Below are 14,367 nucleotides of genomic sequence, written 5' to 3'. Positions count from 1 at the left end.
ATATCGTTCTCGAATCGACGGGCGCTTTCCGAGCTATTCAGAACATTCCAGACGTTTAACGTTCTATTCGGATTCGGATACGATATCGTTATCCAATAGCGTTTACGGAGTTAGTCGGTGAAATAGATTATAAGAAAAATGAAAATCCCTTTTTATAAATTTTTAAGACTTTAAAAGCCTAAAATATAGGAATTCATTAGTATTGCATTAAAATAAATTAATAAAATTGAACAAAACCCATATTTTATTTAAAATAATAAAAGATTTCTGTATTACATTCTTGCTTTGTGAACAATAGGACGTTCGGTAACTTTCATTCGATAACTGTGTTCTGAATAACGTTTGCAACCTTTGCCGGTCGAGAAGTACGAGTAATCGTACGGGAGTGACGTCACTTCGGTTCCGTTTCGAATACGACAGTTTGACGTTCGATTCGGTTATTGTGAATAAAAATTAAAAGAAATCGTACGATATCTAATCGAATTGGTCGACAACAGAGTTATCGTAAGGTTTTGAATCGACCTGCAGGTGATGAAAATCGTTGACCGCGTAACTGGATCTTAATTTTTGGAAATAAATAAAAGTCACGAGATTTTTATTTTTACCGAATTTGTCAATAACTACCGGCAAACAAATGGTCGTGTACCAATCAATCACTATTCACGGCACAACGATTCTTCCAAAGCAACAGTATCCACGAGTCCAGTTTTATTTAAAAAAGAAGCAATCATGCGTTTAGAGGCACTTTGCACGCGCGCCACTTTGGTTGGTTTCGACTTATCTCGAAAGACCCATACGCTCTATTGCTGCTTTGTTTTGGGATCGTAACTATAAATCCATGTTTCGTCACCTGTTATTATGACCCACACCAAATTTAACGCTCCTTCGTTTAATCTGGTAAGCATGGCATTACACCAAGTAACGCGATCCGTTTCTTGAGCCTCAGTCAAATTGTGTGGGATCCACCGAGAGCACAGCTTTTTCGCACCCAAATATTTGTGTAGTATTGATTGTATTTGACTCATGCCTATGCCTAAAAATGCCCGAATCACATGCCTGTCTGTTTTGATCGTATGGCGCACAGCGTCGATGTTTTTGTTGTTCACAGCAGTGAACGGGCGACCATCACGAAATTCGTCACTGAGATTCACACGACCGCGTTTGAATTCTGCAAACCAGCTATAAATAGTCGTCTTGCATGGTGCTTCACGAAAATTTTATTTTTTATTATATTTTTTTTTATTTGTAAAAACAAGTCACAGTCAGATGAAACAAACTGTATTGTACAGCCAAAGAGTTCCATTTTCAAATGTTGTAATTACTTTTTAACTATTGTTTATGTAAGTGGCCAGTTCCGGAGACTTATGCGCCCTATGTAGGATTGATATCTTTGCACAATCCTTGTTTTCGTATACACATATATCGACTTGTTTAATATATACATACATACCTATACATATATATATACATACGTATGTATGTATATATATATATATATGTATATGTATATATATATATATCTATATATATTGTGTATATATATATATATATATATATATATATATATATATATATATATATGCATTAAAATATCGAGATTAACTACTATAGTATAAAACGAGTCAATTATAATTATTTACTGTTGCTAATAAAAATCGTACTGTAAACCGTGTAAGGTTCCATTTCAAGTAACAACAATTTACATACAGAATAACAAGTAAAACACGACCCAATTAAGTCATGCATATTTAGATTATGACTAATGCTGTTTACACCACATTAATTATAAAATTTTCGAAAGAATAATAATTTCATGTGAAGGCAAATATAATGACTTATTGTAAAGCAAATAAGTTATTTATTACTTATTATATTATTATATTTGCACTTCTGTCATTAAGCTCGAATTATATGTGTGCTTAAATGATGAAGATATAAGAATGGTGCTCTATGGGCAAATAACTTATATTACTTTTTTTTATGACATCAAGTGACGGAAGGAACAAGTTGTACAGACCTTTAAATTGCAAAGATTTGAGAGTTGTGTTGTGGGCAGTGGGCTGGCAATATTTGTCGAAGAACCGATAGTCGATGAGGGAAACGAGTTCTAGAGTGGAGACCACGACTCTCCCAACGTAGTGTAGGATGCCCTCTGGCCAGACGGAGTTACGATCTGTGAAAGGCTTCTGGCAGCACATGGATACAACTGTGGACCGGCCTAAGTGGCGCACATTGGGAGAGTCTTATGTCCAGCAATGAACTGTGATAGGCTGATAATAAATTATATAAGAATGAAGAAAGAATGGTAGCTTAAAACGGTGAAATCGTACCGAAGGTATTTTGGATAGCGTCAAATGTTTTATGCATCCATTTTTTACCTTGTGGTCGAGTGGCTTGCATACCGGTTTAAAACTAACTATTCTATATTGTCTCGGGCCTGTGTGTATGTGGTACCGCCGTTGTTTCCGATTTCCATAACAACAGTACTTTAGCTACTTCTTTTGGGGTCAGAGCAATATATATGATGTTGTCTAATATTTCTTTATTTTTATTTTTTTTATAACATCAAGGGACGGGACGAACAAGTCGTGCGCCTGATGGTAAGCTACACGCCTGTTCATAACAGTTACAGTGCCACTCAGAGCTTTAAATTGCAAAGATCTGAAGGGCATTGCCACTGCGCCCGTCACCCTGAGACATAAGTTGACAAGTCCCTTGTGCCACAATTTCACCAGCACCCTTGCCCTTCAAAACCGGAACACAGTAATGCTGACTAATGTAAGCAGTAATCTGCTTGGCGGCAGAAATAGGTAAGGTGGCATTTTATTTGTTATTTCTGCCGCCTAACAATAATGTCAGCATTACTATGTACTACTCTGGACGAACTCTTTAACAAGGAGCGCTACTGCTACTAAAATTATATAATTATACCTTATAAAGTTTAATGGTGTCTTTATATACAATAAAATCTCGCACAAAACTCTATAATAATCTAAACAAGGTCAAATGAATACGCAAGACGTCATAAAACCCTACCAACTCCATTTTGACCGAAAACGTTAAACGTAACACTTTTCACAATATTATCCAATCGTTCAATCATGACATCATCCACTGTGCCAAATAAAACCTTGTCAGAAAATCCCAACTTGATTGAACTGTATTCGTACCGCATATACGAATAGAATGGTACGGTGAATTAAAAAAAAACCGTGGTCATCAAGTGATCTTTTTCATCTAAGCGGGATATTTGACAAGATATATTATAGCATTAAATGAGACTTAAGCTGATGATTAAATGTACGAACAGAATTTTAATACGTTGCAAAATACAGTACTTATGTGCGTTTAGAAATCAGGCGTTAGAAACAAACTTATGAAAAGATTTTTTTGTGATATCACAATCTTAATGATGTCATACAAGCTACATGCTAATGATCGTTTTGCTAAGAAAGGATGGTGTGTCACCACTGACTTTAATAAATTAAGGAGGCACTACATTTTTTAACACAGAATCGGCTCGAGCCAATCACAAAAAGTTGTATACTAAGAGCCGTACAATAAGAGCTAAAAAGACGTTGCGCGTTTCGCTTCCTCCGCCGCCGTCGCCGCCGCGCCCGACACAAAACTTAAGACGTAAATCTTTTTCTGTCCGGCTTAATGCGAGTCCGTGTCGATAAATACGATGACCCCCTAATGTCTTGATGTGAATTTTAGAACGAATGTCTGACAGATTTGAAGCAAGTATTTGTTTTTTTTAAACTACTTGAAAAAGGAGGAAGTTCTCGATTCGGCTGTTTATTTTGGCGTGTATGTTACGCGATTACTGTTACTATTTGTGAAATGATTTTGATGATTCTTTTAGTGTTTCTAAAGAAGGTACCTCAGTATGTATATTGATCTCATTTGAATTTGAAGAAAATATTACACCTCTGAGGGTGGCAATTGCAATAAAACTTAGCAAACAGATGTAATTGCAATAAAAAAGCCGATAAGCTAACTTATGATCAGTTTTCTTTAAATAAAAAAGGTTTTTAAATCAGAGCGTATGTGATAAGTACAGAAAAATAAAAACGAGTAAGTAGGTAAAGCAAACAAAATTTTTTCAAGACGGCTGACAGCCGACGGAGCAGAGATGTTCTAGTGTAGGCAAGACGCCCTGCGGCAAGATGAACGAACGACTTGACAAAGTTGGCCGGCGACGGCTTGATGCGGGAGGCAAAGGGCCAGGATGCTGATATGGTAACAAAAAGTCATGTTTATTAAGAATTCTATCTAGTTCTTCGGTTTTCACTTTGACTGACTGCTACATGTTGGAAATAAATCTGACGATGGCCATGGGTCCTGCAAAGAGCCCGAAACGTAGTTTTGTCTGAACAAAGATAATATACGCGATTTTGTCACTGCGATCTCTGTACAGTCGTGGGTCAGGAGAAGTCATCTGCTCTTATCAGAGGCTTAGTCAGAACACCTTCGTCATTTTTGCCCAAAAGAACGGTAGTCAGTCATTGTAAGCAGTTAGTCTACTTGTCATCCGTAGAAACTGTGTATTATCTACATAATTACAAAGACTTATTAACTATGTAAAATTATTCAGCAAATCTTACAGATTAACTAACGACTTTGGCAGACGGAATTTTAAATTTTTGTCACTGTTGTTTGTACTGTCAATGACATTTGAAATTAACAAAACGCAGAATATCATTAATAAGTTTTCACGTCTGGGGAGATTCAATATACGTATTGTTTTAAAAGTAAAATATTCTTGTTACGTGCCGTGACTAACGATTCCTAAAAATACTAATTAGAGGGCGGTTCGTGAATTGAAGAATAGAAAGATTGGGACGTTAGATCAATTTTTTTAAATAATATTGTAATAATGTTCCAGACAATCACACCAACTAATAATATAATAGTTAGCCTTTATAGTTCCACTGTTGGACACAGACCTCTTCTCACCATGAGAGGGTTTGGACTGTATAGCTCCCACGACGACCCAATGCTCATTGGGAACTTAACACACATCATTTAATTGTATTGCAGATATGTTCAGATATCATCAGGCTACCACGATTTAACCACAACTACCTCGCTTCAAATTAGAGAACTCCATGTGTGTGAATTCACTCCGAGGCGAGGTATCACACGGAACACACACACCAGAACATTCGTGATGAACGTTTCAACAAGGAATTATGATGACATCAGTGAGCATTATAATTACTGTACCTTTTTTGTAAATTTTAATAGAAGTAGAGCTTCTTGTGAAAGGGTTCGCCCAGGGAAGTACTGCCAACTATTTCTACCGCCAAGCAGTAAAGTGAGCATTACTGCGTTACGGTTTTTAAGGGTAAGGGTGCTGGTGAAATTACAGGCACATTACGAAATTAAATTAATTCATTTATTTCCATAATCGACAAGGCATCGATCGCCAATCCTTACAGTATTACGGATATTATGTATTCCTTCCTCGTGGTGTAGATTAGGCAACCCAATGTCATTGCTTCGTGTCAAGAACTAACTGACACGATAACATGGCGCAAAAAGCGAGACTGCCGAATCTATGCACACACAGATTATTCAAAATAATATCACTATATATCGCACACGACACCAAATACTGTCATAACTCAAAATTGTGGAATTGAAAAAATACGGTATGAAAATATAAAAAAATAATGAAATCAATATTCTCTTTTATAAATTGATAATTAAGTATGCATTATGTATAAATTGAAGAGATTAATTATTTGCAATAAGATCCATTCAGTATTTTTTTAATTTTCAAATTGTGTTTTCTCAATCTCACAATTTTGAGTTACGACAGTAAAAAAACTATAAAACTTTAATGCTAGAAATTAAGACTAGGATTAAATTATATAAACGATGAAATAATATTGGACGTTCGATCTTGAAATTCATTAAAAATTTGTATTTTATTTTGTTTTGCATCAACTTAAACAGAAGTTTTTTTTTAAATCGCAGTTACACAGATTGTAACAAAAATATCTTAGCTCACTTCATCATGTAATCCTAGGTACTCATAAAATAAAAGAAATATGACCAAATAATAATATATTAAATTTAGTAGGCATAGAAATTTAACCTTTTTTAGATTTGATTAACACTTTTTTATGATACTAAGTAATGGAACGAACAAGTCATGCGCGTGGTGGTAAGCGACACGCCTGTCCATAACAAGTGCAGTGCCACTCAGAGCTTTAAATCACCAAGCTCTGAGGAGCACTGCCGCTGCGCCCGTCACCCTGAGACATAAGTTTGACAACTTCGATGGTCGCGTGTCTTGAACACCGGCTTTTATGATGTCGCCATCTCTGAGGTCCCTGGTTCGATCCCCGACCAGGTCAATGTAGAAAAACTAACTTTTCTATATTGTCTCGGGTTTGGGTGTTTGTGATGCCGCCGTTGTTTCCGATTCCCATAACACAAGTGCTTTCTTACTTACTTTGGAATCAGAGTAACGTATTTGATGTTGTCTAATATTTATTTATTTATTATTTTATTTATAAGTTTACAAGTCCCATGTGCCTGTAATTTCATCAGCCATCACCCGTACCCTTTAAAACCTGAACGTAATGCTCACATTACTGCTTAGCAGCAGAAATAGGCAAAGTGGCAATACATTCCTGGACGAACTCTTAAAGCTTCTTGATCACACAATAGAGTATTTGAATATTATCTTGTTACAAAAAACTACAGTTGAAATGCTCTGAATTTTGAAAGACACTGAGTCACTAGACGGTAAGCAATCCAGTGTTAAAGTCCAGACAGAATTGAATGTCGGACCTATTCGCACACAAATTAGAGTCATAAACTAAAAAATCTTTGAACAATGCCTGTCGGCACTTTTGTTAAGAAGGTAACGAAAACGGCATTTTTCGACTGTTCCGTACCAAAATGGAACAAACGGAAATTAAGAAATCACTTCATAGTATCCGTCTTTCTGTCACAACCGATTTTCTGAGTAACTATTTAACATAGAAAGTTGATATTAGATAGAAAATGGTGGCCCAATTAGGGTCATGTAGTACTTATTTGAAATTTTTATTTGTAAGTTAAATTACTTTATTGGATTGGATAGTTACAACATCTGTTTGTCTTAATCAATGAGTGTGTAGTCCAATTAGGCTGTCCCTAGCAAAAAATATCAAAATGGAACTTAAACACTGTCCTTGGAATTCTTGAAAACAAAAGTACTTTTATCACATCCAATGCATAAAAATAATACGAAGTACATGAAACAAATTACGTAATTATGTAAAATGTAATAATTCTCCTATTTAAGCATAAAAAGTAATCGACTAATTTCGTTTCGTAGAATCTTTAAACCTCTCTGCCGTAAAGTTGTCATTTTACAGAAGTGCCCCTATTACATGAATTTAATTGATGTAATAAGGGCACATCTGCGAATTTAATTGGTATTTTAAAAATCGATCACAATATTTTTATTATCGATATTAAGGTCTTACCAATTGTCTTTATGAATAAATATTACATTTTTTATAATATCAAATGGTGGGACTGCAAATCGCAAAGATCTGAGGGGCAGTGCAAATGCGCCCGTCACCTTGAGACATAAGTTGACAATTCTCATGTTCCTGTAATTTCGTGTGTGTACATCAATGATTATTCATTAATTACGCATAATTTGAGAGTTGTCAAATTTCCGCTTAGTAAAACGTTACTCAGCGCTTAAAATATGCCCCAAGATTGTTTTTAAGTACTATCCAATCAAGTACAGGGTCTTAGTCCCTTGAGGTGGTATCACCCAAGATACCGATGCTATCAACACTGTTCAGCTGAGCATACACGTCTGGGTATCTGAGAGAGTGAAAGAGCTATTAATTTATACTCGCTTGATAAACAAGCGAGTATAAATTAATAGTAAAAAGTGGTTAATCAAAAATACTATATTACATAGTTTTAGAAATTTTATTGAAGAAAGAGACCCTTTTCCTAATATTCTTGTTTCGAAGTATTAAATTGATTACCAGTGTAAGTAGGTACTTGCAAAACGGCCGTGACACAGGACGTGTGGCCCCGAACAAACCACACACTTTAATCAGGGCTGAGCTCAGGTACATACATGGCATTTTCTTTGTATGGATGTTTTCATACGACGCCAACACAACAATATACCTATTGACAACCTCGGTAGCCCAACGGTCTGCGCAGTGGACGCAGGACAAGGAGGTCCCGGGTTTAATTCCCAGTAGGACCAATTAAAAAAATGAACTTTTTTTTATATTGGTACTGGTCGGGATATTCTGCATTGGAGTGAATTCTGTTGCTCTGGTACTCATAGAACAGGGAATTTCTTGATTTGAGACCACGTAATTAGTGTATTTGTCTGGATGATTAAAAATAGTACATTATGTACTATTTTTTATTGAAAGGACGGTAAATAAGAAATTACTATTAGAAGCCCGAAGTCGAAGGCTGAGGGCTTTAATATCTCGAGTTTTGTATTTTTTTACTAATAAATAAATACAAATTTTACTAGTAAATAATTACAATGTTTATTTTTTGTATGAATAAATATGGTTCACAACACAAGATTATGGATTTTGCAAATGGCGGGTTTCTTGTTTTTTTATCATCACCTATTTTTCCATTATGTAATACAAAAGCAAAAAAAATTGTAAAAAGCAAAGACGCATACAGACATGATGGATTGTAAAAAAAAAATTGCTAAATTATTACGCACAAAATAATTAAAATCAATTATAAGAAATGTGGGTGAACTGCAAAAAAAATCTGTATAAATATCATTTCATGAGAATGTTTTAATTTTGAACTTAGGTTAAAAATAACTCCTTACCGAACATGGCTGTAATGAGAAGAAAAAAGGCCTGAGGGTTTTATTTGGGGCATACGTATGTCATCTACATAACATGAAACATGATGAAATATCGTAGGGGACAGTGCAAATCCGTGTATATAGGTATTGGTAAAAGTCGCGTATCTGCACTAAACCAAATATTAAAGGAGAGGGATTTAACGTTATTACTTTGTTATTTCAATGGCTACTACTTTCATTTTTGCACAGAAAGCATTAATTTGTGTTGTCTACGCACTCGTAACAATATATTTCCGTAAATCACGCTAATTTGTTGGCCACGACATTTACGCGGATTAGAATTGGCCACTAAATTCTCGAAATGGAAACTCACAATCCAATGCTAGTTACGCTTAATTGCACCGTCCACGACGATATGAGAATTATAAGGACGACGTACAAGTTGTTTCTATACGTGCAATTTATTAAGTTGATTAACACTGTTTGCAATTTAAAAAAACTGCTTCTTATTGGAATGAATAAGATTATTTTATTCTATAGATGATGTTGGTATGTCAACAGATGCATAGCCCTAATGACAGGTAGAGTAATTTGTCTCTGCTGACCGCTAGATATAAACTATCGGCATTACCTATGAGCTATAATAAACACTATATGCAGCTCCTCATCAAAGCTTGATCGAATTCCTGTTCGAAGTGGAATACAATCCGGTTAGGGCCAATTCTTGAATAACAAATTTGAAGAGTAATTGTGACTATTTTCGAATTCCAAAAAGACCTTCATAGGTTTAGACCCAAGCTTAAAACATTAAATGCACGCAGATACGTATTAGTAAGATAAAGTAGGTAAAAAAAAAAAAAAAAAAAAAGGTGTACAACACATAACAAAAGACAACAATAAACTTCTAGGAATTAAATGTAAAGCGATTTTTCAAATGAATTTCATCGCATAGAGTCCGGTTTTAGCTATGATAGAATTAACGTTCCTTGTGTAACCTGATCAAGGTGAACAACCAGTATCCACCATGCCGACGAAATCGTGGTGACATTCTTATCTTCTCTGTAAGTCTCATTTAACGACCTACCAAGGTCAAGAGGTCTCTGACACTGTTACAGGGCAGGGTTAGGAACTGACCGGTATTTTTATGGAACTATCTCCGTCTCGCCAACTTAAAGTTCAACATCGTTGTAACAATTACGACGAATGAGTTAGGATCAGGACATATTGCAACGTAATACTTGTTGCTTCTTCTACTGATTTGTTTATTTATATAACCAACGTGTTCGGATTCCATAAACGCATCTGACTTAGATAGGTAGGATACTTTGGATTTCCCAACTAGTTTGCCTATTCCATCTAAGTTTTCCGTCCATCTGTCTTCACGAACAATGAAATCGTTACTCTTAAAAGGAAAGGTTTATGAGTTTTAGATGAGAGGGGGGATGGGTACAGGACAGGATGTAGACTCAGGCGCAGCGCAGTGGGTTTTCTGAAGGCTGCGGCGCGTGCCGCATGCCAACACCGCGGTTGACCTCGTACGACCCTATTAATACAAGATACATCAGCAGTCACGCATAGTATCTCCAATATTCCCAACCATGAAGATCATATGTGCTTGCTTATATTTCGCCGGCGTGGTGGGGGTGGTGGTACCAGCGCCGACACCCGCCGACGGGTTTGTCTTCCCAAATGAGCGCAGAAATAGGAAACTAGAACCGATAATTACTCCTCCCGTTCTACCTGTGTTAGAGCATTTGGAGAGAGATCCGAGTACATTGTTCCCCAATGAGACGAATGGGAAAAAGTTTGGACCAGTGAAACCCAGATTTGGTGGGCAGGTGAATCCCAAGTTTGGATTCGGGAGTGGATTTAACGTTGCCCCATCAGGAACTGGTGGATTGACTGCAAGTTTTAGCGGCAGTTCCAATGGGGCAGGCGCCAGTCAATCAGCTTCACAGTCTTTTTCTTTCGGGTTCAATGACGGATTTAGCGCGTCGCACTCTGCGAGTCAGGCGGCATCGTTCAACGGATTCGGAAGGTCAGTGACATAGCTCTATTAGCATCTAAGTTACTTAACTTCGACGCCTGTCAATCACCGCCACAGCCTTTCTTTTTCGGATTCGAACAGCAACCACTGTTTTGTAATTCATTACACAAACGTTAACGTAGTTTAACACATCATCTTTACGTACTCGGTAATTCGACAAAAAAGTGAGTAGAGAAAACATTTTTTGTGGTTCAAATATTATGCATATCGTGTAGTATGGTGTAATGGGCTAATACCCACAACTGCATGTCTAAGGGTTCTATTGTGTGTGGAATATTATCCATATATATTTTCAATGATTAAACAAGCTAAGCTTCACCGTCTTACCGTTATGTCAAAGCTCGACAAGAGGAAATCTGATCTATAAGCCTTGCATTTTAATAAGATTTACCGTTAGAGATCTGACGCTTTCTTGACCCATTTGCAGCAATCACGTACAGGTTTTATCTCGAAAGGAAAGATTTGCTTCTTTCACTGATAAGTTGATTGCGTACTACTTGTACGCATTATCCTCAGTAGCTTGGCAATCAATTAAGTACACTGGGTCGTCGCATACTTGTTTCGTATTCGGTCACATTCTCGAGGGGCCGGTGGCTGGTGTGACTTGATAATCTTATTTTGTTATGTAATTTGCAATACCTGTTGTGTTCTACATATGTACAAGTACGCGCACACACTTTCTACGATTTGTAATTTATAAACACATTATCATATGCAAATTTTATTTACAAAATTTCGTTTCATTACGGAGTTGCTAAATGTTTGTAAGCTAGTTTTATAGAGGCTGGCTTGTATTAATTATGGAATATTGTTTCTCAAAAACTTTCCTCTCTTTAGTAAAAGTTCTTTAACTTATTATAAAAAGGGGATGGCAATAAACTTAATAATTATTTAAAACAAAGATAATATACTTGCTTTGAATGCATTATGTGTAAATAAGTAATACTTGCAAATGACTATTTCTCTCTTGATAAGGTGTGCTTATTTACAAAGTCTTTCAATTTAATACCAGTGGATTCAGCGGTAGTCAAGCGAGCAGCCAAGCCGCATCTTTCGGAGCTGGTGGCAGTTCTCTCTCCGGCGCCGCGTCTCAAGCCGCCGCGTTTGGTGGCAGCAGTGGCAGCCAGAGCGCATCCTCGGCCTTTGGCTTCAACTCGCTGTACGGCTTCCAGCCTCAGGTAAATCTGTAAACAGTATTGCCGTAATAAGTCTGAAATGAGGCCCATTTTTTAAATACCTATATAAATGGAAAATGCCTTTTCAATCGCACCTTAAATCTTTAAGGTGCGAGTATCTACTTAGGTGGTATATGCTCGGAAACACAATCGCAGGCAGGGAATTCCATTCCTGGGTAGCGCGCATATTAAACGATGGCAAAAAGCGCTTAGTACGCCTGAAGGGAATATAGACCAAATAGTAGAAGTGTTATTCTCTACCACAATGGAGCGCAGACGAGCTCTGTTTAAGCAACCTACACTAGTGATTTTAAAAACAATAATGCAGGCTAAACAGCGAAACAATAGTTGTTTGATGAAGTACAACTATTCCCCGCCCCTTATGGTATACAATGGTCGTTAACATCTTTTATACTTATTCGTTACTGACGGGAGATTAATTCCGCGGACTGGCCACAAAGATGTTGTATGTATTCAAAGATGTACAAAGCTAATCTTTAGAGGTCACAGCCTCGTCAAACGACATGCTACGTCGTATCAGACAAGTGTAATGAGAGCAGCATTAACTTCATGAAATAAGAACTCGATTCATTAAATAAATCAATTTCGCAGCACAACTTAATGAATTTGCTGTCACTTATCGTCCGATGATTAAATAACCTATCAGTTTTTTTGCAATACAGGCGACTTTTGGCGATGGCCTTCTCGACATCCGACACCGTGGAGTCCCTGATTTTCCCATCCCGAGCTTCGTAGGCCGCAGCAAGGGAGTAGGAACAGCTGCCTTCAGAAGGAGCAAATCTGGACCCTCAAGGGGGAAGACTGATGACGATTTCTTCGCTATACTAGTCTCAGATTAGATAGGTATTGTCCGTAGTAAACTTTATGGCCATGAATCAGAAAATTTATAAGGCACTTTACGCAGAATGACCTAAATTAAACAACCAAATTTAAGCGCTTTTGAACGTATAGATTATAAGACATTCTTCAAAATAAACATCTTTCACTATTGAAACCCTTAACAAAGTGGGAGAAAACTAGCTGTTCCATTCACATATGTGGTAAATGGATGGATATAAACATTTTGTATGAAACTATTTCATTTCTGAGTTTTGTAGCTACGTGTTTTGTGACTACAAAAACCACTTGAAATTAGTCATGTGATCAAAAGAATACCTCATAGTATTGTCTCGTGTACAGTGACGAATGTTATTACATTCACACGTAAACTCAAATAACATTTTTGAATAATTATAAAATAGCACACATTCATAGCTCAGCCCAAACACCAAAACTCACGAGAGAAATAAATGTAGGCTATACAAATATTTCTTCCGGCCTGGAATCAAATCAGGAACCTCGCAGAACGTAGCAGACCAGCATGGTAACTGTTCGGCCACAGAGGCAACTGCCTCTGATGATAAATAAATGAGTTAATATATTTATATTAAATTAAAAAAATTCTTCATAAATGTTCATAGTCCTTGTTGTCTGCATACATTGTGTAATAACTTACTCTAAGTTATTACACAATTTCCACAAAATTTGTTGAAATTTAAGAATACCAGGACCCCAATTCAGAACTCTTCGATATTTTAACCGAATCGTTCGATTGGATATTGTTCTCGAATCGAAGGGCGCTTTCTGAGCTATTCAGAACATTCCCGAGTCCAACGGCGTTTACAAAGTTAGTCGGTGAAATAGATTATAAGAAAAATTAAAAATTATAAATTAAAGATTTCAAAGGCCTATAACGTAACCTTCGGTTAAAAAACCGACCTCCAAAGTCATTCATCCCCTAGTTTGCCACCCTTTGAGGTAGAATATTTTCTTGAAATTTAAATGGAACCACATCTGAGGTACCTTCTTTCCAACAAAAAAGAATAATCAAAATTGGTTCACAAATGGCGGAGTTATCGCGTAACATACATACAAAAAAAGCATGCAGACGAATTGAGAACCTCCTCCTTTTTTTGAAGTCGGTTAAAAATATAGGAATGCAATTAATCTTGCATTGAAATAAAGTAATAAAGTTGAACAAAATCCAGACTTATTTAAAATAATAAGAGATTTCTATATTACATTCTTGCTTTGTAAACAATAGGACGTTCGGTAACTTTCATTCGATAACTGTGTTCTGAATAACGTTTGTATCCTTTGCCGGTCGAGAAGTTCGAGTAATCGTACGGGTGTGACGTCATTTCGGTTCGGTTTCCAATACGACAATTTGACGTTCGATTCGGGTGTTGAGAATAAAAATGAAAAAAAAAAAAACCGGCCGACAACTGAGTTATCGTGACGTTCTGAATCTACCCCCTGGAGTT

At 36.6% G+C, this 14,367-nt stretch overlaps 1 protein-coding gene across 1 annotated transcript; it reads left to right on the top strand.

The window, feature by feature from the left end:
• The first annotated feature begins 10,307 nt into the window (after positions 1–10,307).
• LOC113230350 (fibroin heavy chain-like) lies at positions 10,308–13,931 on the top strand. The gene is made up of 3 exons (XM_026464246.1): positions 10,308–10,859; positions 11,881–12,046; positions 12,727–13,931. Exons 1-3 carry the CDS (start codon positions 10,420–10,422, stop codon positions 12,901–12,903), a joined length of 783 nt encoding a protein of 260 aa, XP_026320031.1. The 5' UTR covers positions 10,308–10,419; the 3' UTR covers positions 12,904–13,931.
• Positions 13,932–14,367: the final 436 nt, after the last annotated feature.

This window comes from Hyposmocoma kahamanoa, unplaced genomic scaffold, assembly GCF_003589595.1.
Source record: "Hyposmocoma kahamanoa isolate Upper Pololo Valley unplaced genomic scaffold, ASM358959v1 63, whole genome shotgun sequence".
Lineage (NCBI taxonomy): Eukaryota > Metazoa > Arthropoda > Insecta > Lepidoptera > Cosmopterigidae > Hyposmocoma > Hyposmocoma kahamanoa.
This window is presented reverse-complemented; position numbering and strand designations above follow the sequence as displayed.

Bases quoted from the DNA above. Each gene is read 5' to 3' on its own strand.
- LOC113230350 (XM_026464246.1), top strand. From the start codon at position 10,420: ATGAAGATCATATGTGCTTGCTTATATTTCGCCGGCGTGGTGGGGGTG. The intron at 10,860-11,880 runs GTCAGTGACATA...ATTTAATACCAG, and splicing joins TCGTTCAACGGATTCGGAAG to TGGATTCAGCGGTAGTCAAG. The intron at 12,047-12,726 runs GTAAATCTGTAA...TTTGCAATACAG, and splicing joins TGTACGGCTTCCAGCCTCAG to GCGACTTTTGGCGATGGCCT.